At 56.9% G+C, this 27,677-nt stretch overlaps 1 protein-coding gene across 1 annotated transcript; it reads left to right on the top strand.

Annotated features, from left to right (window-relative positions):
- Positions 1-1,640: 1,640 nt before the first annotated feature.
- DHX37 (DEAH-box helicase 37) lies at positions 1,641-26,064 on the top strand. Its single transcript, XM_032876494.1, has 27 exons — positions 1,641-1,772; positions 3,109-3,278; positions 5,929-6,041; positions 6,625-6,967; positions 10,148-10,296; positions 11,339-11,431; positions 12,761-12,857; positions 13,763-13,876; positions 13,980-14,081; positions 14,333-14,447; positions 14,773-14,868; positions 15,088-15,170; positions 15,915-16,062; positions 16,617-16,693; positions 17,087-17,319; positions 18,484-18,595; positions 19,631-19,737; positions 19,881-20,069; positions 20,842-20,966; positions 21,052-21,168; positions 22,378-22,550; positions 23,343-23,457; positions 23,610-23,747; positions 23,949-24,043; positions 24,138-24,211; positions 25,453-25,550; positions 25,701-26,064. Exons 1-27 carry the CDS (start codon positions 1,667-1,669, stop codon positions 25,784-25,786), a joined length of 3,468 nt encoding a protein of 1,155 aa, XP_032732385.1. The 5' UTR covers positions 1,641-1,666; the 3' UTR covers positions 25,787-26,064.
- Positions 26,065-27,677: the final 1,613 nt, after the last annotated feature.

Genomic DNA, 27,677 nt, shown 5'->3' with positions numbered 1-27,677 from the left:
GTGACTGATTTTACTGAAGGGCCATCATTAACCAAATGCGGCAGAAGGGCCTGAAACAAACTGTGTCCAACCACACATTATTTTTGAGACAGTCAGGAAAATAAAACTTAACCTTTGCCAAGCCTAAAGTGAAACATTGTATCTTATTTTTCAACTTACCTTTCTCTGGATTCCTGGTGACATTTTTGCATATTAATTGGCCACATTAAGTTCTTATTTTTTAGGAAAACTTTTTTCCTGAGGTATAGCGTACAAACAGAAAAACACCCAAATCATAAGGTGCTTTTTTATGAATTTAAACAAACAACACACGAAGGTAACCAGCACCCAGACCATTACCAGCTTCCCGGGAAAGCTCCCTTTGTCCTCTGCCACTCACTATTTCCCCTCCAAAATTTAGGGAATTTATTTTGCCTGTTTTGAACTTGATGTATATGGGATCACAGAGTATGCTTTTCTGTGATTGGTCTCCTTTTTCAACATATTTATGAGAGCTATGTTGTTGGGTATAGGTCTTTTTCATTATATTTTCTGGAGATAATCCTTTGGTATTTAATATTTTAGAAAACACAGGAGAATGTATTATTACCTACTTAGCTTTAAAATGGACACGCTTTTTATTTACTTAGAGATATTTAAGGGAAAACTGCAGACCACTATCATTCTAAGCTATCAAACCCACAAAACCAGAGGTTTGCTATGTTAATTATTCTTTTCCCCCCAAAATCCATTTAAATTAATATATAACTTTATAAATATGTTCACACATACACTACCTACGTCCCCTCATGCACCACCTGTGTGTGTGCACGTATGTCATTTTGTTTTTGCTTTTCTTTTGGGGGGCAGGAGGGAAGCTTATGTAATCACACTCTCCGTTCATTCATTCATTCATTCATTCATTCCTACATTCAATAACTTACTGCTTATCTACTCTGCAGCCAGATCTCCTTCTAGGTTCCTTTTAAAATTCCAAAATAAACCCTAGTGCCTCCCCCCCCATAATATATTTTAAATGTCTGCCCTTAACAAATGAACGATTTTAACAGAAAAAAAAAGCCACTATAACTGTTCTATATGCAAGATAATTACAGGATCCAGAAAATACATTATTTCCGAGTGCGCTGCAGATAATGTGATGGGGTAATGAGAGTTTAAAGCTGCCTAATGGATGCTTTCTTCTCTTAGTGCTTCTGCCCTGTAATGGAAACATTTGTGCCTTTTCACTACACAACTAATTACGTCTCTTACAGGAATATCAGAAAGTGCAGATGAGCAAAAACAAAAGGGAAGAAGTTTGCAGGGGGGGTTATATTTTAAAAGGCGACTAAACAGTCCCAATCCCAAATTAGTATTAGCAAATAACAGATTTAGAGACTCAGCCACACCAGGCGCGAAGCACTCAGGGCTTAAACTCAGGTCTCTAAGGCGACCTCAGGCTTCGCTCCCGCTTCTAAATTGGCCCCGCCCGCCTTTCCACAGGCCCCGCCCGCCTTTCCACAGGCCCCGCCCCTAGACCCGCCCCCAGGCTCGGTTATCCTCAGCTCTCGCGAGAACGCAGCCCGGAAGTCTCGCGGCCTGAGCCTAGGGTCTGGGAGCCCACGTGGGCTGGGCTTCGGGGCTGTTTCTGTACCTGCCCGCCGGAACCCGAGCGGTACTGGGCGCTATGGGGAAGCTGCGCCGACGCTACAACGTCAAGGGGCGCCTGCAGGCGACCCCCGGCCCCTCGAAGGGCCCCCCGGAGCCGCCCCCCGTGCGGCTGGAACTAGAGGGTAAGGCGTCCGGGCCGGACGCTGGGCCCGGGCTGGCCTGCGTCCTGCCTCCGAGACTTTGGGGCGGGGGACTAGGAGGAACCCCCTCTCAGATGATCCACAGAGGGGGACACCGTGACAGTCTAATTGTAACGGTGAATTTGGGACAATCCCAAGGCTTTCTCCCCTATGGAGTCCGGCACTAGTTTTTAAGTTTTATTTACGTCCTCTCGACGCCCCACGTGGGGCTCGAACTCTGACATCAAGAGTCCCCCGCTCTTCCGACTGAGCCAGCCAGGAGCCCTAAGCCCTAGTTTAGTCACATGGGGAATGTGGGCAGGAAAATGAAGCAATCCCATCTCTTTCTCTGGCTTCTATTAGAATCTCCTTGCCAGTGACCCCCGAATGAGTTTTTTTCAGCCCAGACATTTCTGCTTAGATTCCTCCCTGTTGATAGGAGCGCCCACTGTGTGCCATGATTTGTTTGTTGTAGGGGACATAACAGGAGAGTTCTTTCTGTTTTTTAAATCTCCGCGCTGCGGAGCTCAGATGCTTGTGGGAGGAGACACAGCTTCTTTCACTCTTGAAAGCTGGCGGGCAGAGCTAGTGGGAGTCAGACGTAGCCCACACAGAGCCCTGGGGTGGCAGCTGCAGCCTTAGATGGCAGGCAGGACAGGTGCTCCCTAACGGGCTGCCACAGGTTGAGTAATAGGGTAGCTGAATTGGGGTCTAGATTGGGTACTTTCAAACTATGACATTGAAAAGTAGATACGGGGTCGCCTGGGTGGCTCAGTGGGTTAAGCCTGCCTTGGGCTCGGGTCATGGTCTCAAGGTCCTGGGCTCGAGCCCCGTGTCAGGCTCTCAGCTCGGCAGGGAACCTGCTGCCTGCCTCTCTGCCGACCTGTCAAATAAATAAATAAAATCTTTTAAAAAAAAAAGTAGCTATGGCTTGAACTCAGCATTTAGTGCCCAGCAGAGGCTTTGGATAATGTTGTAGTATTATGGAAATAGTTTTGACCCCACGTCCACAGAAAGCACGACCCCGTTTTGAGGGGAGCACTGTTGCAGCAGTTTCCCTCGCTGCCCTCCCCTGACCACCATGACGAGGTGCTCTCACTCACCGTGGCGTCTGACGTGTGGTGGGTGCTGGGCAGACAAGTTGAGGGAACGGTGACGGGCCTGCACCCCCATTCCTGTGTGGGCATTGGGGGGATCACACATGGGACAGGGGGTGCCCATGAGAGGAGACACAGAGCCCCCCCCAGAGAACATGGCATTAACGTTGACCCTGGAGGACCGCAGGCCTCTGTGGTCTCTGGTCCCTGGGCTGGGGGTTCAGGCATGTATGTCTTTCCAGATAAAGACACGTTGAAAGGAGTTGATGCAAGCAACGCACTTGTTTTGCCGGGAAAGAAGAAAAAGAAGCCCAAAGCCCCTCCACTGTCAAAGAAGGAGAAGAAGCCTCTGACCAAGAAAGAGCGGAAAACGCTGCAGAAAATCTTAGAACAGAAGGAGAAAAAGAGCCAGGTACGCTTGTTCCATCAGGGTCAGCATACGGCTCCCTACACTGGGGAGAGACAGGGTCTGTGTCCCCGGCTTGATCTCTGCCACACGAATGTCCAGTCAAACTTTCCAGAACAGGGGGGCATGCTTTGTGTCTGCACAATTCCATATAGTAGTCGCTGGGCATGTGTGGCTAGTATGGTTGGAAAATGGAATTTTTTATGTGATTTAGTTTTAATTTTAATTCAAATGGCCTCTGTGGCCAGCAGCCCCCATACCTGACACAGCTCGGGAGCCTGCAGACCCTCCAGTCTCCGTCAGTCTGGATGCACCCAGCTTTCTTGAGGCCGGATGTTTGTTAACGGGGCAGTCAGCCCATTAGAACGCTCATGTCTTCCTTTTTTGACATAATCATTTTGTGTCACTTATTTTTTAACTTAATTCTGGAGAATCAACTTTCTCCCTTCATACTTTTTTTTTTTTAAGATTTTATTTATTTATTTGACATAGAGAGATATCACAAGTAGGCAGAGAGGCAGGCAGAGGGAGAGGGGGAAGCAGGCTCCCTGCTGAGCAGAGAGCCCGATGTGGGGCTCGATCCCAGGACCCTGAGATCATGACCTGAACCGAAGGCAGAGGCTTAACCCACTGAGCCACCCAGGCGCCCCTCCTTTCATACTTTTTTAAGGAACACATTTTGTAATGGGAGATTCAAACATCTACAGAAATGGAAAACCTGTGCACTAAACTCAGTGTGTACCTGTCACCAGCACAGCAACTGTCAATCCATGGTCCCCCAGTCATCTCCACAGCCGGCCACTTTCCCACCTCCCGGGTCAAAGCCCGGGTAGCAGAAATCTGTGTCTAGGTCCCGGGGTTGCTGAAACAAACTGGGTGGCTTACAGCAACAGAGATGTGTTCTGTTGTAGCTGTTGAGGCCAGGAGTCTGAAGTCAGGGTCCCTATGAAGGCTGTTGGGGGGCAGCCTTCCTTCTGTCCAGCTTGGGGTGGCCCCAGGCATTCTTGGCCTGTAGTCACGTCCCTCCAGTCTTGGCCCCTGTCTTCACATGGCAGTCTCCTCTCTGTGTATTTTGTAAGGAAACTTGTCTTGGAATTTGGGACCCACCTGAATAATGCAAGAACTCACTTGGAGATCTTTAACATAATTAGATCTGAAGAAAACCTTTTTCCAAATAAGATCACATTCTGGGACATGGGCATATTTGGGGGGGGGGACCATTCGAACCCCCATGCATAACATTTTTTCCATATATATTTCCAATTGTATCTCTAAAATAAGGACCATTTAAGATAACCACAAGACCTAAACTTCTTTAAAATATCAAATATCCAAAAAAAAAATTATCCAGTAAGTGGTCGAATTTCCAATTGTTTCATAAATGCTCCCCTACCCCACCTCCTTTGTTTTTCTCCTTTGTCATTTATTTGTTGAAGGAAATCAGGTTGGTTGTCCGTAGAGTTTCCCAGTGTCTGCATTTTAAAAACTTCATCTCTGTGGTAAAGTTAAGCACATCCCTTTGCCCTTCTGAATTTCCTGGAAATGGTATTTGGATCTGGGGCAACTGTGTGCAACTGGGACAGTTTTGCCCCAGAGGCCCTCCGGCCGTGTCTGGAGACACCCGGTGGAGGCGTGAGACGCTGCCACACGGCCTGCAATGTGCAGAACAGCAGAACATTCTCTGGCCCACAGTGTCTGCAGCGCAGAGACCAAGGAACCCCAGTCTGGAGACCTTATGCGATTCCCATATGCCTTTCTGTCGAGGTCACCACCCGGGGTCCCCTGTTCACAGCCCTGACACTCAGTCCCTGGCGCCCTTAGCACAGGGAGGCTCCCTTTCCTTCAGGGGTGTCCTCTTTTAAAATCCTGTACTGTGTTTCCTCCCAGCGTTCTGCACCTGCTTTTTCCTTTTCTTGATTGCAAAGTACACAGATAGAAGCTCGTATAAAAGTGCATCTACGCGATTTCAAGAGTAACAAAACTCAGTCTCTCACCAGGGGAAGGAGGCCACCTGTCCCTGTCCCCACATGCTGCTGTCTTGAAGGCAGTGCGGGGACCACTCGCAGGCGCAGCAGAGCCTCCCCTCCCTGGGAGACAGCCGGGGAGCGCCCTGTTGCACACACAGGCCCACCTTTATTCAGTCTCCCTCGGATGGGCGACCGGATGGTGGATGATCTCTCCGGACACGGTACTGCAGGGACAGCCTGGTCCATCTGGCGCCACACTCCATCCTGGGGTATAGAAAGCCACTCCAGGGGACGCCTAGATGGCTGAGTCGGTTGTATATCTGCCTTCAGCTTGGGTCGTGATCCCAGGGTCCTGGGATCAAGTCCCACATTGGGCTTCTTGCTCCGTGTGGAGCCTGCTTCTCCCTCTACCTGCCACTCTCCCTGCTTGGGCTCGCTCGCTCTCTGGTTAAATAAATAAATAAATAAAGTTGTTTAAAATAAAATAAATAAAATCTATTTAAAAAAAAGAAAGAAAGAAAGCCATCCTGCTCACCGGGAGGCAGGACCGCCGCGCAACACTCGTAACGTGACCTTTAGGTTAAAAACACCAGTTGTTCGCGAGGCCAAAATCTGATGTAGAGTCTCGGTTCCTGTCCAATGAGAGGGTCATCCTGCCTGATGTCTAATGCACTTGTTTCCTTCCCCAGCGAGTGGAGATGCTGCAGAAATTGAGCCAAGTCCAGGTTTCGGAAGCCGAGCTGCGACTGTTTTATACCACATCCAAGCTGGGTACGGGGGACCGCATGTACCACAGCAGAGAGTGAGTGCGCCGGGCCCCCTGCCAGTGCCCTGGGGGAGGGCTCGAGTGGTGGAAGGACAGAGGACAGTTGTGGGCAGCGGCCCTGAGGCTCCCAGGACCGCGGCTACAGGGTTTCTCCACCCAGCCACGATGGGGTTTCCTGCAGGGCAGAGTCCCGGTCTTAAGCACTGTGTGAATTTATGGCTGCTGTGAGTGCAAACTATGTCCTAGGCTCTCCTCTAGGCCCTGGGGGTAGAGGGGTGCACAAGAGTAGAATAATAAGTAAGCTTACAGTCTAATGGTGGGGAGATGGGCAAGAACCAACTGACTACATCTGTGTCTAGTGCTGGCAGGCAGTAGGCAGAAAATAAAGCAGGGAAAGGGTGAAAGGAGATGGGCCGGTCTCCCCGTTGGGTGACATTTGGGTCAAGTGAGGGAGAATGTAAGTGCAGGGAGGAGGGACGGCAAGTACAAAGGCCCTGGGGTGGGAAGGGGTATGGCCTTTGAATCCTGGCTTTGGTGGGGTATATAGCAACACAGAGCTGTGTCTGGTTGACTGGACCATTGTAGGGCTTTCGTGCCTGACTTTTGGCTGTCCCAGCAGGAAGTCTGACAAGATCGAAGCCCAGGGGCAGGAGAAAATCAGCAGCCTCAGCGGGGCTAACCGGAAGCGCTATCACCAAGAGTCGGAGGAGGAAGAGGAGGAGGAGGAATATGAGTCCTCAGCAGAGTCTGAACCAGATGAGGCCCCTGTCGCTGAGCCGGTGAAGGCTGGAGCCGGGGCACTGCCAGCTGCACCAGGGGTTGGCACTGGAAGCCCAGGGCCCAGTAGCCAAGCCTGTCTGGCCAGAACTACCTCGGCACCTCCAGCAGCAGCCTCCACCCTGGCCAGGCCCCCGGCGAAGCCCGCCGTCTTCATCCCTGTGAACCGCACCCCCGAAATGCAGGTTTGCTGCTCTGGTGTTGGTGATGAGTGCTCAGGCTAGCACAGTGGGGGGTTGAGGATGTGGTGGGGACACCCCTGGGGCTCGAGCAGGTCGCATTACCTCCTGTGCCCCAGCGGCCTCTCCTGGAGCAGGGACAGCTGCCTACCTGGGGGGGTTGTCATAGAGACTGACGAGCGGGAGTGTGTGCATGTGTGCCTACAGCAGGCCCGCACAGGGGCAGGGCTGTGGAGGCGGGTGTCACCTGCTTCTGTCATCACCGGCTCACCATCACCCTCGGCCTCTGACTGTGGGTCCTGGCCCAGGTGGCCACTCACCAGGACAAGAGCATGGGCTTTGCAGTTCATTGACTTGAAGTGGACATCTGGTTCCACCACTTTCTCGCCCATTCCCGGGCCTCCCTTTCTTCATCTGCAGAACGGGGCGGGGGCACGGGGAGCAGGGGGCCTCCACCTCGGTGCCCGAGCGTGTGCCGGCGGCCAGGCCCTGGAAGTGTGATGCTCTGTAGCCTCCGGCTATCAGCACAGCAGAGGACGTGGGTGGGGACCCCACACTGTTGTGAACGGGGACAGGAGCCATGTCGGAATGGATCAGGGGCCGTGAAGGGGGAGAACAGGAGGGCCCGGGAAGCCATCTAGGGCAAGTGCTAAGAACCCCCGGGAGCGGAGTAGAGGGGCTGTCCCACACTTAGAACCGCCGAGCTGAGTCCCTGAGGCAGGAGGCCTCCTGGGCCCGAGAGCGTCAGTTTCAGACCACAGATTGTATTGTGGAAGCCGGGAGATGTGACCAGCTCCTTTTCTTTTTTTTTTTTTTTTTAATGGGAAAAAAAAGAAAGAAAATGCCAGTGCTATGTTCTACATAAGAATAAGTAGTATTTATTGAAACTGGTTTCAGTTACAGGTGCATTTATGTCCTTACATATAGTTAGGGCAAGCTGGCTGACTTTTCTTTTTGAGAGAGAAAATGTGTAACTGGGGGTGGGGCAGAGGGAGAGGGGAGGGAGAATCTTTTTTTTTTTTTTTTTAAAGATTTTCTTTATTTATTTGACAGACAGAGATCACAAGTAGGCAGAGAGGCATGTAGAGAGAGAGGAAGGGAAGCAGGCTCCCTGCTGAGCAGAGAGCCCGATGCGGGACTCGATCCCAGGACCCTGAGATCATGATCTGAGCCGAAGGCAGAAGCTTAACCCACCGAGCCACCCAGGCGCCCCAGAAGAATCTTTTTTAGATTTTATGTATTTAGAGAGAGAGCAAGAACTCACAGCAGGTTGGGGAGGCAGGCAGGGGAGGAGCAGAGGGAAAATCCAAGCAGACTATCCACCAAGTGCAGAGCCCCACGTGCAGGGCTCCATCCCAGGACCCGGAGATCATGAGCTGAGCTGAAACCAAGAGTCAGATACCTAACCGACTTAGCCACCCAGGCGCCCCTAGATTTCCTTCCAGGTGAAGTCAGAACCCAGTGCCATCTGATAGCTGGTGGTCGTGTGGGGTCCTGCTCCACCCTCATTCCGGGACCCTGGCTCCACCCTCAGGTGTCCCTACTGCCCCGTTCCGGTTTCGTCCCCTCTTAGTCTTTATCCACATACATGTTCCCAAGCCATTTATTACTTAAATTTACCTGGTTTTATAAACGACTTCATGTCATTTTTCCCCCTGCCTTTTGCTTTTTTGTTAGTTTTATGTTTCTGAGCTTTATGTATGCACCTTGATGCACGAGCCAAAGTTCATCTGCCTGGGGGGGCATTTTCCCCCCTGCTGTGTCGAGTCCCACTGTGTGAATAGAGTACAGTTCAAGTATTCCTTACACGTGCAACATTTTCTCTTGGGCAGTGTTTGCACGTTGACAGTCACAGCCGTCATGGGTCATGAGATGACCAGCACTTTCTGCTTTGGAAGCAAATAGAATAGAAATAGAATGGGATGCTTTTTAACGTGAGCGTGCTTCAGAGAGTGAACGTGAGCAGTGGTTCATAAAACTTTTCCAGTATGGGAAACGTTGACCCTTGAACAACATGGCAGTTGGGGCACTGACTCCCTGCACAGTCAGAAACCCACACGCAACTTTGACTTCCCCAAAAACTTAACCGCAAAAAGCCTGCCATTGACCAGAAGCCTTCTCAATAACACGAGAGAGCCGACGGATTCGTGTTTTGTGTGGTACGTGTTACGTAACGTATTTTTACAATAAAGCAAGCCAGAGAAAAGATGTGAAGAAGTCATAAGGAAGAGAAAACACATTTCTAGTCCTGTACCTTTTTTTTTTTTTTTTTTTTTTTTTTAAGTAATCCCTGTGCCCAATGTGGGCTCGAACCTGTGACCCTGAGATCGAGCATCAGATGCTCTGCTGACGGAGCCAGCCAGGCGCTCTTAGTCCTGTCCTTCATTTACAGGGAAAACATCTGTGCATAAGGAAGTGGATTCGTTGCCTTCAAATGCAGCTTGTGTTGTTCAGGGGTCAACTGTACGTGCGTGTATGTGTGTGTGTGCGTGTGTGTCATGAGTTACCACATAAAACCTGTTCTGTGGGTGGGTTGTAGGAAAGAAGGTTTGAAAGTGACTGCTCTGGGGGCGTCTGGGCGGCCCAGTCGGTTAGGCCTCCAACTCTCCATTGCAGTCAGGTGGTGCTCTCAGGGTTACGGATCTGGGATCAAGCCCCGCACTCAGCAGGGAGTCTGCTTGTCCCTTTCCCTCTGTGCCCCCTCCCTAACCCTGGCGCTCATGCACGCACTCTCTCAAATGAATAAAATCATAAAGCCACTGCTCTGGAGGACATGTCTAGGGGAGGAATCGCTGGTGGCAGGTCCTTGACTGGGATAAGATTAGCACCGGGTTGTTTACTGGAGTGATCAGATGGAAATGTAAACCCACCCACCCACCCCGCTCCCGGCAACAGCCGAGACTGCTGTGCCTCAGGGGGGCTCCTCTCTACCAGCTAAGCCTTCCCCAAGAACTTCCGCTCTGACCCGGAAGGACCCCGCCCACGTCTCTGTCTCCTGGGGGCTGTGGCTCTGTGTCCTGCTCCTCGGCGGTCAGGGTTCGCCCATTCCCCTGTGGCAGGGCGTCGTCGACCTGCTAAGAAGCTTGCGGCATCCACGTGCCCATGGACACCTTTCCAGAAACCGTGTCAACCTTGATAGTCCTGCCGACCCCTGTTCCCTGAGCACTGACTTCTCTCTTCTGCCAGGAAGAACGGCTGAAGCTGCCCATTCTCGCCGAAGAACAAGCGATCATGGAGGCCGTGGCCGAGCACCCCATCGTCATCGTGTGCGGGGAGACTGGCAGCGGGAAGACCACGCAGGTGCCGCAGTTTCTCTACGAAGCAGGCTACAGCAGGTGGGGGTTCTTCAGGTGACAGTGGAGCTGTGATCCCCAAAAGTTATTCCGAACACAAGCTCCCACGGATCTAGTTCTAGCTCTGCCATTTATGTGCTGTGTGGCGTTGGGCAAGCTCCTTAACCTCTCTGGGCCTCTGCGTCCTCAGCTCTGAGGTAAGGACAGCCATGGCACCTACTTCACAGGTTATGTAGGTGAACGGAGGGAATTTGCATAAAATGCTTAGATCGGTCCCTGGCACGTGGGGCAGTGTGTTTGCTGATGTCGCCTCCTGTTGGCACTGTTGACCTGTGTGTGCATCATGGGTCCCCAAGACCACCCCAGCTTCACGGATTTGCTGGGAAGGCTCATGGGACCCAGCCTGTAGCTGCACACGTGAGTGTTTTACTAGAGCAAAAGAGCACAGAACACAGCCAGCAGAGGGGAGAGGCACATGGGGTGAAGTCTGGCGGATCCAGGCCACGGGCTTCCAGAGCCCTCTCCCAGTAGAGGGAGCGGGGTGTTTGTTGTGGTCGCCTCCGCACCCTCTGCCCGGGACGCCCCTGAGTCCCAGGTGCCCAGAAGATAAGCAGGTGGTCCAGCAGCAGCCATGTTGTTTGTGCAGACAGCCCAGGTACGCGACCAGGAGCCCTCCTGACATTCTGATCTGGACGCCAGCCACCTTCGACCCAGTACGCTGGTCCTCCTAAGGAGAGCAGCTTACTACGTTAATTGTTCTCTGCACAGCCCGGAACCCGGCCCCTGTGCCCTTGGCAGGCTGTTGTCGAGCACGTTCTCTGCTGGCTGAGGGCCAGCTCGCCCCGCGCCCCGTTTTGCAGCAGCTGCTGGTTTTCACCGGCCGTGAGCGCTGGAGCAGCTGTGTGCTGACCGGGGGCCGCTCCCTCGTGCTGTTTGGAGGTGCCTTGTCTGGTGCCCGTCCCGCTCCCCCCACCGAGAGGGCCGCTCCACACGCTGAACCCTGACGTGGAACCGTGGGCGGCTTGGGGATGGACAGGCGGGCCCGAGCACCACTGACGCGCCCGCCGTGCTCTCCCTCCCCCAGTGAAGACAGCATTATCGGCATCACGGAGCCCCGCCGAGTGGCCGCCGTGGCCATGTCCCAGCGAGTGGCCAAGGAGATGAATCTGTCACAGAGGTGAGGGCTCTGCCTCCTGGGGGAGGGGTGAAGGTGGGCCCCTGGCCTTGCTGGTGGGCCCTGTCCGTCCCGAGGGCGCTGGGTGGGAGTGTTGCTTCTGCATCTGAGCACGGGGGTCTGCTCGTGCCGGAAGGCTTCACGTCCCCTGGACAGCAGGACATCCTGGGATGGGGGCCGCAGAGCACGGACAGGGCATCCAGGCCCTAGGCTCCCTTCATGCACAGGGCGCTGAGGACCCTTCTGGGGGTTCAGGGGCAGAGCAGAGCGGCAGGGGGCCGGACACAGGTGGGCAGCGATGAGTGCTCGTGCAGGCGAGTTATTTTAGGCGAAGCTCCTGAGCGCGGATCGTCTGCTGCCAGTGAGGCTGTGGGACGTGATTTGGACGACAGAACGAAGCCAGCACAGCGCTTGCTTGAGGCTGGCTCGGGGCCGCGTTTAGAATGCGCCTGCCTGGCCCCAGCCTAGACTGTGGCCTTCGGCTTTGAAGGGGTGGCACATCCAGTGTGGTCTAAAGCTGAGAAAGCACCGAAGCATGTAGAGTGGCCCTCATCTGGCTTGTTAGTGAACGTGGACAGAGCAGCACCTGCACCCCAGGACCGGCATGCAAGCGGGGGATGGGGGGATGGGGGGATGGGGGAGGTGCCCCAGCGTGTTTCCTGTGGATCCTTCCAGACAGTTGTAGGCACGGACAAGGAGCTGCGTGCATTTGTCTGTATTTCTTCCCGTCTGACTTTGACAGAAATGGTTCCTACTCCCCACGCCCTTCTGTGTCCTTCCTGTCGCATCAAACAGTATACATTGAAAATGACTGTACATACAGACTTGCTCTCTTTTCTCATCCTTTTTCGCTTTTTATCGTGAACATTTTATTATTTTTTTAAAGATTTTATTTATTTGACAGACAGAGATCACAAGTAGGCAGAGAGGCAGGCAGAGAGAGAGGGGAGGAAGCAGGCTCCCTGTGGAGCACAGAGCCCCATGCAGGGCTCAATCCCAGGACTCTGAGATCATGACCTGAGTCGAAAGCAGAGGCTTAACCCACTGAGCCACAATTGTGGACATTTTAAACATAATACCCTGACCATGACTAAGCCCGGAGGAACTCTGGAGCATCCTCCCGTCCTCTTCTGAAAGGGTTCCAGAGTTGATGGTCCAACTCGCACTCCAGCCGAGGTCCGGTTCTGCTTGGCGTATCCTCCAGAGGGCTGCGGCGGTCCCCCTTCCCTCCACAGCACATTGGCGACAGAGCGCAGGCCAGGCCTCTGCTGTCTGGTGTGGTGCAACCACACGGCTGAAGCTGGTCAGGGCCTTGCCTGCCTATCTCTGCAGGGTCGTCTCCTACCAGATCCGATACGAAGGGAATGTCACCGAGGAGACAAGAATCAAGTTCATGACGGATGGCGTGTTGCTCAAGGAAATCCAGAAGGTTAGTTGCTCCTCTCGTCTCACAAAGCAAGGCCAGCGAGCCTGGGCTGGGGAGTTTGCGTGTCCCCCCCCGGAAGTGAGCCGCTGGCATGCTGACCACCGGCAAAGCACTGCATGGCACAGCACCTCTGTGTGACCTTGGGCAAGTTACTTAACCTCTCTGGGCCTCAGCTTCTTGATCTGAAAGCCTGGACTCATATAATTGTTTTGAAGCAGAGATGATATGACACACAGGAGCCCCTCAGCACAACAGCAGGCAGGTGCTCATTATGTGTGGACTCACGTTACTGTGATTTGGTTCACAGACATCGTGCCTCAGCCATGTGTGTACTCCTTGCTGGCTGCGCGACGTCCACCTGTGTAGGGACCTCTGGGCAGGGCAGAGGTGACACCTGTCTCCACCGGGATGCCAGCTGCGGTCACTGGGAAAGTGGCTGTGAATGTGGCTGTGATGTAGTTGAGTACGGCTCCTTTCTCTGTGGCGTCTGCTGTCCCAGCACCCTCCGTCCCCCCTGTTGCCACCTCCTCATTCCTGTCCCCTGCCTGCCTTCCCTACCCTGCCAGCGCCCGGCTCGGGAAGCGGGGCTGTAATGTGTGGTAGCTGCCCTTCTTCCAGCAGTTTCTCTGCCGTGCCCCGGGCCCCAGGCTGTGCGCTTTACAGATAGTAATTGTCACGGAAACCTCCCTGTGACCCTGCGAGGTGGGTTCTGTTGCCCCAACTTAGGAACAGAGAACCCGGCACAGGGAGGCAGAGGAACTTGCCCGAGGTCACAGGCCAGGTACTCCGGGGTCCGTGCCAGCAGTGACAAGAGCTCCTGGGGTGGGAGAGTTTTGGGGTGTGCATGACCTTGGAGTGGCTCGGGCCTGGGCTGGCAGCCTCACCACACCGCCCCTCCCCCTCCCCAGGACTTCCTGTTGCCGAGATACAAGGTGGTGCTCATCGACGAAGCCCACGAGAGGAGCGTGTACACGGACATCCTCATCGGCCTCCTGTCCCGCATTGTGGCTCTCCGGGCCAAGGTAGAACCCCCCCAGGCCACGCCCGCCTGCTGTGGTGAAAGGGTCTCCCGAGGGTCCCCACACCAGGGCTCTGGCCGTCGTCACCGGGTTTATTGTCCCCCAGAGGCACGTGCCGCTAAAGCTGCTCATCATGTCAGCCACGCTGCGGGTGGAGGACTTCATGCAGAACCAGCGGCTCTTCCCCCAGCCGCCGCCCGTCATCAAGGTAGTGCCGGGGCCAGAGCCTTGGGCGGACGGGGGCAAGCAGGGCCTGGTGGCGGGGACAGTGGGACGCCTGGTTGGCGGAGGCTGAGCATGGGCGGGGGCCTCTCTGCCGGTGGAGGCCCGACTCCGGGCGGTGAGTGCTGGCCGTCGTTAGGGAGCTGCGAGGGCGGGTAGGCCGGGGAAGGTGGGAGGCGCCAGGCTGTGGCAGAGGCTCAGTGCATGGCCCCGGGGCGCCCCTGGGGTGCATCCCAGGTGGAGTCCCGGCAGTTCCCGGTGACCGTGCACTTCAACAAGCGGACCCCGCTAGAAGACTACAGCGGCGAGTGCTTCCGGAAGGTCTGCAAGATCCACCGCATGCTGCCTCCAGGTGAGGCCTTGGGGACCAGACAGGCCAGACCCGCTCTCCGAACCCCCAGGGTGCAGATTCGGGGCTTCTGGCTCTTGTGAGTAGAGCCGCCGTGAGCATCCTCGTGCGGGCTTTGGGTGGCGTCCCTCTTCCCTGGTCTTCTGTGCCCATGCCCGGGGGGTCAAATAGCGGGTCGTGCAGCTCTTTCCAGCTCCCTGTCACATGTCCTGGCCTGGGTCTCAGCTGCTGTGACCAGCTCTTCCTCGCGCCTAGCTCTCGGCGGATGGGAAAGACGATGCTTGCTCCGTGAGCGCACGGATAGCGGGGTGTCTCGTTCTTGGCGCAGGTGGCATCCTGGTGTTCCTGACGGGGCAGGCGGAGGTGCACGCGCTGTGCCGCAGGCTGAGGAGAGCTTTCCCACACACCCGACGCAGGCCCCCAGGTAACGCGGGAGCTCTGGGCCCTGGGAGCCGGCAGGGGGTCAGCCTCAGCCTCCCGGCCTCGCGGCTTCCCTGTCGCGGGAGCCGGTGCCTTTGCCCGCCCTCCTGTTCCCCGGGCATGGCTAGCGGCGTAGCGGCCTGACTCCGGACGGACGAACAGAGTCCTTGTAGCCTGCATCTGGCCTCAAGATGTCTTTCTCCTCAATCTGCTCCTGCTGCGGAGAAAGAAGATCGAGAAGATTCAGTGGAGGAGATGCGGAAGTTTAAGAAGTCAAGGACAAGGGCAAAGAGGGCCCTGGTGGCGGTATGTAGAGGCTTGTGCAGTGGGGTGCAGCTCCGGGCTCTGAAGCTGCCTTGTTTCTTTGGTGGCCAGCAGCCCCACGTAGCTGTGTGGAGGCTAATTTAATTAAAATAAAGTAAAATTAAAATTCATTTCCTTAGTCACTTCAGTCCATTTTAGGGGCTCAGTAGCCACCTAGGGCTGCTGGCAACAGTATTGGGCAGCACGGGTCTCGTACATTCCTACAGTGGAAGGAGGTTCTTCCTGGTCAGAGGCTGCAGGGTGGGCTGTGATTTGAAATGTTTAAGGTTCCCTGTGCTGTGGGCCAGGAGGAAGCTTCTGGAAGGCCAGCCCTAAGCACCTGAGCAGGGCCTGTGAGATGCTCTGGGAGGGCACGGGGTCCCTGGTGTTGCCTGCAGAACCGGGGAGGGGGGTGCTCTCCCCAGGCATCCCCATGTTGTCGTCATGGATGCATGGGTAACAGCATCCTTGTTTGGAGGTCACTAACCCCCGGCGGGTTTGGGACCCGCCGGGCAGTACTCTAAGTGCCTCCTGCATGCTGAGTCCATCTTCACAGCAGGCCTGTATCCGTGTGAGAGGAGTCCTATGGGTAGCCCCAGTGATACAGCGAGGAGGGCTGCTGGAGCTGCCTGAGGCCTCCTGGCTCCTGGGTCGGGGGATGGGGCCTTGCACTTTGACATGCTTGTCTCTCCTGCCCGTGACCTGCGACTCCTACAGTCTGTGGTTCTGACGTCTTATTTGCCGTAGGCATTGCCCCAGATCAGTTTGGACAGCTACTCGGTATTGCCAGCAGGCGAAGGTGACGAGGACCGGGAAGCAGAGATGGACGAGGAGGAGGAGGAGGCCCTGGGCTCCGACCTTGACCTGGACTTGGGGGACGACAGGGAAGATGGAGGTGTGCCCCGGGCAGGGCCCCTACTCATGGTCTTTCGGTCGTTCATTTAGCAGGTGTCCCTTGAGCGCTTGCTATGTACCAGGCCCCGTTGTTAGGCCCAGACGTCTTTGTCTCGAGCCTCAAGAGAGCTGGGCTTTCTGCCGCTTTGTGCCTACTGTTTGCTAAGCTCTTTCAACTGCCTGACAAAGCAGAACCTCAAATATTTGTAGTGTTAATTGTAATGGGGGTGCTTGGCTTTGCTGGGTAAATGCAGGCCTCAGGCCTGGCTGGGAGGGCTGCCCAGTTCTAGGGCCCCTTGTTGGCAGAGGAGTCCGGGGCCTCGTGGGGTTGCCCAAGGGCATCTGGTGGCCAGACCTCTGAGGAGATCATACAGCGAAGCGGCATTCCCCACTGGGAATGGGGTGGGGATCGTGGAGCCTCTGACTCCGAGCCAGACTGTGCTCACTCATTGTGCTGTCCAGAGCGTAGAGAACAGGTCGGGGGCCGCCGGGCAGATGAGGTGGGCACCTGCCGTGGGCGTGTGGGGGAGCCAGCGGGCCTCTGCTTTCTGGCAGGTGAGCAGCCGGACGCCTCGCTCCCCCTCCACGTGCTCCCGCTCTACTCTTTGCTGGCCCCGGAGAAGCAGGCGCAGGTAACAACAGCCTGGGGCCTGGGGTGGATGCTGGGTGGGTGCTTGGCTGGGGCCCCTCAAAGGGCACTGGGAGAAGGGCAGGTCGGGCCCCGGGTTGTCCTTGTCATCAGTGGTTTGATCAACACCCCCAGTTTTAGAAGGGTGTTGGGAACTCTTCGGAGAATGGGAATGCCTCCCTGCGTCTATGCTGAGGAGCACTGTGACCTGAGGCAAGGAGAAGGCTTGTCACCCTCGCCACCTCTGGGGTCCCACCAGCCTGGCTGATTGCTCTGTGATCAAGAGAAATTTCCTGGCTTCTTGGCCCTTCCCCCACCCCCCCACCACCCATCTGTCACACAAATTCTTTCCTGATTCTGGTGGTTTTTTGCTGCTTCCCCACCCCCATAATCCCAGGTCTTCCAGCCTCCCCCAGAGGGGACACGGCTGTGTGTTGTGGCCACCAACGTGGCCGAAACATCCCTCACCATCCCGGGCATCAAGTACGTGGTGGACTGTGGGAAGGTCAAGAAGCGGCACTATGACCGTGTCACCGGCGTGTCCTCCTTCCGAGTCACCTGGGTGTCCCAGGCCTCAGCCGATCAGCGGGCGGGCCGAGCGGGCCGGACAGAGCCGGGCCACTGCTACAGGTGGGCTTCCCTGGGCCTCTCCAGTGATGCAGGGGGTCACTGCAGCAGCCACCAGCATGGAGCAAAGAACAGGGGTCCCCTCCCCAGGCTGCAGCGGGTACTGTCCCACCGGAGACGGTCCTTGGGAGGTTCTGTGGGGCCTCGTTAGTGCTCAGTTGGCTACTGACTCAGTAGGTGACTGACTTGTAGCGGCTGTGTTTTCGTGTTACTTTGCAACAACTTCGTGGTGGTGAAATGAACCTACCATAAATGTCACCGTTTTGAAGCCTGCCATTCTGGGGGCTGTAGTGTTGTTGGCGGTGTGTGGCGTCTCCACAGCCCGTTCCCAGTATTCTCATCACCGCCCTTTCCTGTCCCCACTCTTGGATGTGTGTCTCCATCTCCCTGGGTCTGTCCCAGGGGAGGGGTTGCTGGGTCCCGTGGCCGCTACGCTGCTCCTGCTGGGACCCGCTGCGCTGTGTCCCCCGGCCGCTACACCGCGTGGCCCTCCCACCCGCCGTGCATGGAAGTTTTCCCTGGTTGCCCCATGTTCACACCAATACCTGTTAGTTTTCCATTTTTTAAAGACTGGAAGTGTGCTGCGGTGGCACGTTGTCGATCCTGGTTTGCGTGTCCCTGATGGCTGGTGACCCTGCATGTCTTTTCCCGTGCATTTTGGCCATTTATTTGTGTTCTTTGGAGAAATGCTTTTTCAGATCTCTCGCTTGCTTTTTGGTGGGGTTCCTTGTCCTTTATCGTGGAGCAGAAAGAGTTCTTTTCCTAATCTGGACAGCAAAGCCTCATTAGAGGTGCTGTTGGCAAGTGTGCTCTCGCAGCCTGTGTCCTATTATTAATTTTTGATAGCTTTATTGCTGGTTTTGTTGATATTTCAAATTATGAAAAGAGGAAATTGAGAAATGGTGCACAAAAACCTAGGGAGAAGTGACAGTGGTTGCTGTTTGCTGGGGACTGGGCTCCAGGCGCCGCTCTCCGTCCCTCACGTGGCGGCTGACCCCTCTGAGTCCACACCACGGGGGAGGGACACAAGGCAGTGGGTGGGGCGTGGGGGCACGTGCCTGTCCTCGTCTGGGGCCCAGTGGAGATCCAGTGGCAGGTGGCTTGGCTGAGTTCCCTTTGGTTTATTGATACAATAATTCCATTACGTTGGCACCTCTCCTGGCCCAGGCTCTATTCGTCTGCAGTTTTTGGTGACTTTGAGCAGTTTCCTCCTCCTGAAATCACCCGGAGGCCCGTTGAAGACTTGACCCTTCAGATGAAAGCACTCAACATTGAAAAGGTCAGCGGCGGCCCCAGCTCTGCCCGTACCCCACAGAGCTTCCCGCGCGCTGTGTCTACCCAGCTCCCCCCGGCACGGCCGGCTCCCGAGACCCCCTGCTTCCCCAGGACTGCACCCTTCCCAACACCCAGAGCGCCTGCCCACGGCACAGCGGGCTGTTGCTGTCCTGGGGCTTCCAGAATGTTCTGTTGACTCAATCCTCTAGTGACAGCAGCATCCTCACGATGCCCCTGTCCAGGGGTCCCCCATCTTTCTGCTGCTCCAGGGAGCGTGGTGCAGGCAGATAGAGACCCTGGGCCCGTTCCTAGTCATTCCCGATCCCTCCTCCCCAACCCCGAGTCTCCATGGCTTTGTCTGCTTTGGACATTTCATGTAAATGGAATCATTCCTATAAATGTCTTCAACGGTCACCCCTCTGGTGGCATGTGTCCGCACTTCAGTCCTTTCCGGCTGAGTCCTGCTCCATCCTGGGGCCCAGCCACGCACTGTCTAGCCGTTCCCCTGTCGATGGGCGCCTGTGTCGTCGCCACCTGTGGCCGTGAGTGCCAGAGCAGCTGTGGACGCGGGTGTGTGCGGATTTGCTAGAACACGTGTCTGGAGTCGGTCACCTTTTCTCAGGTGCCACTGTCCCTGAGCCCGGCCCCCCACCCCCCACTGCTGTGCGGGTACATTTGCACCTGTCTCCGTGCTCGCTCCCGGGTCACCTGCGGCCTTCCTGCTGAGCTGCTGAGGCAGAGCCCGTGTCTGCTTTCTTGGTCTCTGTGGCCGAGAATGGCCGGGGCACGGGTGAGGTGCTCAGTGCATGCTATCGAGCGCACGGTCGTGCGAATAAATGAAGGAGGGGGCACTTGGGGTTCCCCTGGCCCACGGACGAGGAGAGCCCCTGGGGTCCTTTCTGAGTGTCGGGGGCCGCGAGTGGTCTCGGGACAGGTGCGGGAGCGCCGTCCTCCTGCCAGACCTGCCGTGCTGCCCCCCGCACTCATTGTGCTTGCTTCTCTGCATTCAAGCTGCCCCCCCACTTCTCCCCCGGCCCAGGTCATCAACTTCCCCTTTCCAACGCCTCCCTCTGTGGAGGCCCTCGTGGCCGCCGAGGAGTTGTTGATCGCTCTCGGTGCCCTGCAGGCGCCCCAGAAAACAGAAAGGTAGGTAGGGTCAGGGTGGGGGGAGCCGAGAGCCAGTGCCCAGCCCCGTTCTCAGCCCTCTGCCTCCTGAGCTGCCCTGAGCACCAGGGCCGCTGAGTCGCGACACCCCCCACCCCACCCCTTCACCGCATATCCCTCTCCAGCATGAAGCAGCTGCAGAGGTCCCGGCTGAGCTGCCCCATCACTGCGCTGGGCAGGACCATGGCCACGTTCCCCGTGGCGCCCCGCTACGCCAAGATGCTGGCGCTGAGCAGGCAACACGGCTGTCTGCCCTACGCTATCACCATTGTGGCCGCCATGACTGTCCGCGAGCTGTTCGAGGAGCTGGACAGGTGGGCACGGAGTTGGGGGCGCTGCTCAGGCCAGCGGGGGCTGCCCTGTGCTGAGCGGCCACCGGGAGCCCGGCCTCCAGGGGGAGTAACTGGCACATCGGGTGGCCTCATGCTAGTGCTCGTCCTCTCTGAACCCAGCCGTGTTCGGAGCCCTGCAGAGTCCGGTCTTCGCTTGGGGAGCCCGTTGAGCATGTAATGACCAGGAGCCCAGGCTCTGGCCCAGACCCCCTGCATTCCGATCTCCCTCTGCTACTCCGGGCTGTGTGGCTTCAGGGGGTGACTTCACCTCTCTGGGCCTCACCTTTCCCATCTGGAAAATGGGGGTGAGACAAAAATAATAATGGAGCTGTTGTCGGGGTTAAAGTAGTTAACACGAGCTAAGGGCTCCAAACTGTGTCTGCCGCATGCTCTAACCCCGGCGTTGGCTCCTCTCTACGGGCCGGGGAGCCGCGACAGTGATCACTGACCCAGGCCACCCTCAGTGGCTGGGACAGCAGCATTCGGGGCTTTTTGTAGTCACTTGTAAGCAGTGTAGCCACTGTGATGATTCCTCGGTTGTTGGATTCTTCGTGATCAGGTCTCTAGACGTGGAACAGCTGGCTTAGGAGAACGCACATTTTTCGTCTCCTGGGCTACAGGTGGTGAATTTTGAGTCCAAGACCTTAACCATGTTAGTCAGTGGCTCCCCCCGGGATTTTTCTCTGCCCCTGCTGCCCCGAGGGCGGCCAGGCCGGCAGCAGTAGCCCGGGTGGGGGGGTGTGTGTGTTTGCAGACCTGCGGCCAGCAACGATGAGCTCGCGGGGCTGAAGGCCAAGCGGGCCCGGGTGGCCCAGATGAAGAGGATCTGGGCGGGGCAGGGTGCCTCTCTCAAGCTCGGAGACATCATGGTGCTGCTGGGTGCGTGCCCCCTGCGGCCTGGAGGGGTGGCGGAGGTCCGGCAGGCCTGGGGCAGGGCAGCAAACGAGTGCCCCCTCCTCCGCAGGTGCCGTGGGAGCCTCTGAGTACTCCGGCTGCTCCCCCCAGTTCTGTGAGGCCAGCGGGCTTCGGTACAAGGCCATGGTGGAGATCCGGCGCCTGCGGGGACAGCTGACCACTGCAGGTGGCGTCCCCCGTGCCAGCCTCTGGCGGCTCCCCAGGTCCCCCATCTCTGGCGACACCGGCAGAGAACTTGACTGTTGTTAACGATGAAAATTGTTCTGAGCCGCGTTAAGCCCGTACCATTAATCCCCATTATCCGCGGAGTCCACATTTGCAAATTCACCTGCCCGCTGAGATTTATTCATAACCCCTGAATTGGTCCTGGCCACTTCTGGGCCTTGCGGGCCGAGGGGGGGTAACGTGCAGTCCCTCCCATGAGGCCTTCCCTTGGGCTCTTCTTTTCCTTTTTCCTTAGTAACATCCCTAGGACGGTCCTGGAGCTGCTGCTCGCTACATCTTTGCAGCAGCCCCTGAGCTCCCTGTAGTCCCATCTTGGGTTCCCTCCCTTGTATCAAGTGGAAGCCCCCTTTGGGGAGTCAGGGAGCAGCTGACAGTGTGGTCCCCCTCTTCCTGCCCCTGGGCTGAGCTGGTGGAGGTCTTCTGCGTTCTTTTCTTGGGCCTGCATCCTTTCTTTTTCTTTGCTTTTTTCTCTTTCTTTATGTTAAACAACATGTGTTCTGCCAAAGGTTTTGTAGAAAAGACAAGAGGAGGTTTATACGGTAAATCTCAGAACAGACATAGTTTTCCTTCCAAGTCTGAGCCTCCCGTACTCCCTGCTCTGTCCCCTCCCGAGCTGTAGGGCCCAAAGCCCCCTTCCCCTTTATACCCTCCCACAGCTTCAGACTGTCCTCCTCCTCCTCCCCTCGCCCCTGCGGAAGGGTGAGGCCTCCCCTGATCTCGTGCCTGCCTCGGCTCCCTGCAGAAGCTTGAGGGGAGACAGTCTTCGCCCTGCTGTGCACACCCAGGGATGACAAATTCACCTACTCGCTGAGATTTATTTGCAACCCCGCTCATCGGGTCCCATCCAGGCACACGTGCTCTTGCACTCAGGCCAAGGGGATGGTCCCTGCCCACCCAGCGGGTTCTCCCTTAGCTCCTTCCTCTGCTGCCTGCTGAGGACTTGGGGTTTGTCTTAAGGAGGAGAAGAACATGGGCTTGGGGCAGGCAGCTGAGGGCTTTGTCTCCCCCAGCAGCCTCGGTGGAGAGGAGCCAAAGCAAGGAGGCAGGAGGGTCTGGAGCTCCACAACGTGGAGTGGTGTGAGACCTTCCAGAAGGTCAGGGCAGAGGAAACCGCGGGTCCTACTGTCCTCATACCGGGCTTTCCTCGCAGTCAATACCGTGTGCCCCGAGGCCGGGCTCTTCGTGGACCCCAAGATGCAGCCGCCGTCTGAGAGCCAGGTGACCTACCTGCGGCAAATCGTGGTGGCCGGCCTGGGTGACCACCTGGCCCGCAGGGTGCAGAGCGAGGACCTGCTGGACGACTCGTGGAAGAACGCCTACAAGGTTGGCGGGTGCGGGGAGCGCGGTGCGGTGCGGTGCAGTGCAGTGCGGGGAGTGCGGTGTGGGGAGTGCGGTGCGGTGCGGTGCAGTAAGCAGGCTGATCTCCTCCCCAGGCTCCCGGCCACCCCGCCCTCCCCATCTTTCTGGCGTCCTGCCACCCTGAGCGCAGGGGGCTGCTGGGGGCCCCTCCTCCTCACACACAGTGCCTGCAACCTCTGGGAAAGTCCCCACCAAGGATCAGGGCAGGGTGTGCGGCGGGGCCCCATCTTCCTTTGGGCCTTCGCTTTGCCCCCAACTCTATTTTCGTAACCACTTAATTCAGAGAGAAATCACATACCCTACAATTCCCCGCTTTAAGGCGTGCAGTTCCGTGGCTTTCCGTCTCCACGGAGCTGCGTGGGCACAGGCGCAGTCAGCTTCACGGCATCGTCAGCCTCCCCCAAAGACGCCCGTGCCCGTTAGCAGGGGCTCACCGTTTTCTGCTCATCTCCCTGGCCCATGAATCTGCTTTCCATGTCTCCGGATGTGTCCATTCTGGATGTTTCACAGTAGTGGTCTATGTGTGGCTTGTCTCACGTGGCACCCCGTCATCCAGGTGCAGCCGCGGGGCTCACTGCTGCTCGGCGTACAGACCTGCCCCACACGTGGCCACGTACAGACGCGTGGGGCCCCACCTTGGGCTGACCACACACACTCCTGCCCTTCAGGCGGAGCATGTAATCGAATTCACATGGGCTCATCTCCCTGCTGTTTGCGCCTTGCCTGGACTCGTACTTGCCCCCCATCTCTCTGCAGACGCCTCTCCTCGATGACCCCGTCTTCATCCACCCCAGCTCCGTCCTTTTCCAAGAGCTGCCCGAGTTCGTGGTCTACCAGGAAATCGTGGAGACCACCAAGATGTACATGAAAGGTAGCCGAGCTAGTGGCCAGCTCCTCGCCTGACCCTCTGCGGCTCTGGTGAGCTGTGTCACCGGGACCCTGGTTGGGGGGTGGGGGGGACCCTGGCATCCCTCCACAGCAGTGCCACGGCGACCCCTCAGCCCTTCTCTTCCTGGTTCCCAGGTGTTTCGGCTGTGGAGGTCCAGTGGATCCCGGTCCTGCTGCCTTCCTACTGCCAGTTCGACAAGCCCCTGGAGGAGCCACCCCCGACCTACTGCGCGGAGAAGGGGCGGGTACTGTGTCACCGGGCCAGCGTGTTCTGTGAGTCAGGGTTGACTTCTGCCAGCCTCGGGTGCCAGCAGACACATGGTCCCACACGGTGCGCCCTGGAAATGGAGGTCACGGGCCCCGTCACCTCAGGCCTTCTGTCTTTTCACAGGGCGGGACCCGGGGCTCAGGGACGGGACTAGGGGCCTGTGGGGACCCATCCCAGACCCCTGTTCACAGGCTCTTGCCTTCCAGATCGTGTCGGGTGGCCGCTCCCTCCGGTGCAGGTGGACTTCCCGGAGGGCATCGACTGTTACAAGCACTTCGCCCGCGTTCTGCTGGAAGGGCAGGTAGGCGGCCCAGCAGCTCCCCTGCTCCCTTGCCTGGGGACATGGGCAGAAGGTGAGCCGGGACCCCTCATCCCGTCCTGTGGTCTCTCCTCAGGTCTTCCCCAAGCTGGCTTCCTACCGGGGCTGCTTGCTGTCCAGCCCCAGCACGATGCTGAAGACATGGGCCAGGTACAGGCTTCCCTGGGAGCATCAGGGTGGCACGTGGTGGGGAAGGGAGCCCACATTAGCGCCCAGGGCCGGCCGTAACAAATGACCACCAAACAGCAGGAATAGATTTGTCACAGCCTTACAGTGCGGAAGTTGGCAATGAAGGCTCAGCAGGGCTGAGTTCCCTGTGCAGGCTCTGGACGGGCGCGGGTCGGGGGTCCTTCCTGCCTCTTCCGGCTCCCAGTGCCTCCGGGCACTCCTTGGCTTGTGACCACATCCCTCCAAGGTCTGCCTCTGTGTTCACGTGGCTGTGCCTCCTTGGCTCTGGGTTTTCTCTTCTCGTAAGGACACCAGTCACCAGATGTAGGGCACACCCCAGTCCAGTATGAGCTCCTCTTAGATGATTGCATCTGCAAAGATCTTCCTCCCAAACAAGGAAGTAAGGTCATGTTCTGAGGTTTTGGGGAGACTCTGGTCAGCCCATCTTGAGGTCCAGGTGTCCAGGAGACGTCCTGCACACGAGCCCTGGGGGCCGCCTGCCTGCACAGGAACCCCCTTTCCCAACAACCTTCTCCTGCTTATCCCTGCCCCTCCCTTTTGCTTGCTTTCTGTCCACCCAGCTCCAAGCAGACACGTGCCCCTTCCTAAGGCGACCTCCTATTTGGTGCAGGGGGCCTGACCCACAGGAAGCAGGCAGGCGTGTACGTCCACCAGGGTCTCCTGGGACTCAGGGTGGGGGCATGGAGCCAGGGGCCCCTGCCGGTCAAGTCGTTGCCCCGGCAGTTTGGAGCACCTGCTCTGTGCCAGGCATGTCCTCGTGCTCGCTGTGGAGGCTGTCACCAGAGAGAACCTAACTAGGACAGATGGCGTGTGGGGACTGGGCTACAAAGGGACAGGGCAGGACGTCTAGTGGGGTAGGGTTGGTCCAGCGGAGTCTGACCAAGCAGATGGGGACAGGGTAGGGCTGTGAGCAGAAGTACGGGGGAAGGTTCTAGGTGGGATGAGCAGTGTGTATGGTAGCAGCCTGGGTGGTGGCGCTCGAGGACCAGGGTGGGGGGTCAGAGGCAGGAAAGAGTCAAGTGTGAGAAGAGATGAAGTTGGAGGGATGACCAAGTCTAGATCCTTCTCTCTGGCCAGCACCTCCGGCGTGACAGAGGCAGATTGTTCACCGTCTTAGGTGAGGCTGGCCTGGCAGTGGGACCCGCCCCTTCCCATAGCTTCTGGGCACAGTGATGCCCTACAGCCCACGTCCCCACCTGCAGGCTACAGCCCAGGACGGAGAGTCTGCTGAGAGCCCTTGTTGCCGAGCAGGCCAGCTGCCAGGAGACCTTGCTGGCTGCTTGGAGGAAAAGCCCCAAATGTGAGTGTCACCAGCGCCCCGTGGCCAAGGGCTCGCAAATGGACAGGATGGGACCCACCGAGGCAACCGAGGGTCGGTGGGAGGCTCTGCTCTGCTGCGGGCACCCGGGGCCAGAGCCGCTCTGACTGTCCTCTCTCCTGCCCTCTGCAGACCTGCTGGCCGAGTACTGTCAGTGGCTTCCACAGGCCATGCACGCCGACGTTGAGAAAGCCTGGCCCCCCACCTCTGACCCCTGACCCGAGGCCTGGCTATAAGACCGGGGGCTGGTCTGGGGAACGCAGAGAGCTGGCTGTGGCTGGTTTCCAGCCTGGTCACCCTGGCCGGTGGACTGCTCCCAGGAGGCGGGTCAGGCCCCTGGAAACCCTCGCGCATCTGGGATACCAGACGTCTGGACACAGCTTGCTGCTGCCCTGGGCAGTCAGACCCCAGGGGTCCTTTTTAAAACTACTTATTATGTAGCGAAGAATGGTATTACTTCCCGTGCCACTCTAGGGACTACATTAGTCCCTTGCCGAGTGGCAGGGCTAGAGGGGGAAGTGGTGGCAGGCAGGAGGGTACCCTTGGGCCCTTCCTCTGCATCCCCTCCCCAGCGGGGGTGGTGCTCCCTTGCCTTGCATCCCTCTGCATGAAAATGTCAGCTGTCCGAACACCTGTGTGCAAATCTAGTGGATCTCTGAGTGCACGTGTCTGCGGGACACTGTCCCACCCCCACCCTGACAGGCACGTTGGGAAACTGGCCTGGGTGGGCGCACCCAGCTGTCTGTCCTGCCGGTAGGGCTTGATGGCCTCTCCTTCTTCCAGGGTTTGTCCTAAATCAATTTGTTCTGATTCTGTAGTATAAATGCATAAAGTCCATTAACGCAAATACGTAAATAAAGCAGCAGAGGTACATGGTTAATATTCCAGAATGACTCACTTTCTCCACAACCTGGCCACTAACCCCAGCGTACCCCCAAAGCAGGTCTCACCTACTCTCCCCACATTCAAGCCATCTGCAGGTTTTGTGGACCCTACCCCAGAATATGTCCAGAGCCCATTCATGTTCCCCAGCTCCACACCCCGGATCTCAGATTCCCAGCCCCTGCCCAGCACACCTCCAGCAGCTTCTGCCCGACCATGGTGAGGACTTCCTGGCTGGTCTCCCAGCGTCCACCTGAGGCCTATGGTGTATTTTCCACCTGGCCGCCAGAGGGAGCCTGGGAACACCTCTGATCTCGTCCTTCCACATCAGGCCTTCTGGAATCTTTGAGGCCCTCATACCCTCATTCACCAAACTCCAGGCACAGGGTTTGCTTTCTGTCCCTTCGACACAGAGCACCCCCTCCCCTTCCCAGCCTCAGGCCTCAGCAGCTGGCATTCTTCCGGTTCTGCAGGTAGACCTCGCTGGCGGCTAGCGCACGGCAGCACCCACCCCCGACCCCTTCAGTCTCCAGCCATCAGTCTAACTGTTGGCGAACCTTACCACTACTCGCCGAGTGCTAGTCTCTGGAAGTCAAGGTTTGCTTGTCTTATTCAAGAACACCAGGGTACTTAGCACTGTACCTGGACACAAATAGGTGCTCAGTGCATGCACACTACCAGCACTGGACGCTGAGGAGTCACTGAATACACTGCCAGTTGCAAAACCCTCCTTAGAAATCACTGCCTAGGGGCACCTGGGTGGCTCAGTGGGTTAAACCTCTGCCTTCAGCTCAGGTCATGATCTCAGCGTCCTGGGATCGAGCCCCACATCATGCTCTTTGTTCGGCAGGGAGCCTGCTTCCCTCTCTCCCTCTCTGCCTGTCTCTTTGCCTACTTGTGATCTCTGCCTGTGAAAATAAATAAAATTTAAAAGAAAAAAAAAAGAAATCACTGCCTTAATCCAGTTAAGAAATGGGCAGAGGATCGGAGTAGACACTTTCCCAAAGACACCCAGACGGCTAACAGACACGTGAAAAGATGCTCGATGTCACTCATCATCGGGGAAACAACCACAATGACATACCACCTCACCCCTGTCAGAGCGGCTAAAATTAGCAGAAGAAACGTGTTGGTAAGGATGTAGGGAACAGGGAGCCCTTGGCGCTGCTGGTGGGAATGAAACTGGTGCAGCCACTCTGGAGAACAGTGTGGAGTTTCCTCAAAAAG

The sequence above is a fragment of the Lontra canadensis genome, unplaced genomic scaffold, assembly GCF_010015895.1.
Source record: "Lontra canadensis isolate GAN:19392208 unplaced genomic scaffold, GSC_riverotter_1.0 scaffold58, whole genome shotgun sequence".
NCBI classification, from domain to species: Eukaryota; Metazoa; Chordata; class Mammalia; order Carnivora; family Mustelidae; genus Lontra; species Lontra canadensis.
Note: the sequence above shows the minus strand (reverse complement) of the source record. Positions and strands in the feature narration are given on the sequence as shown.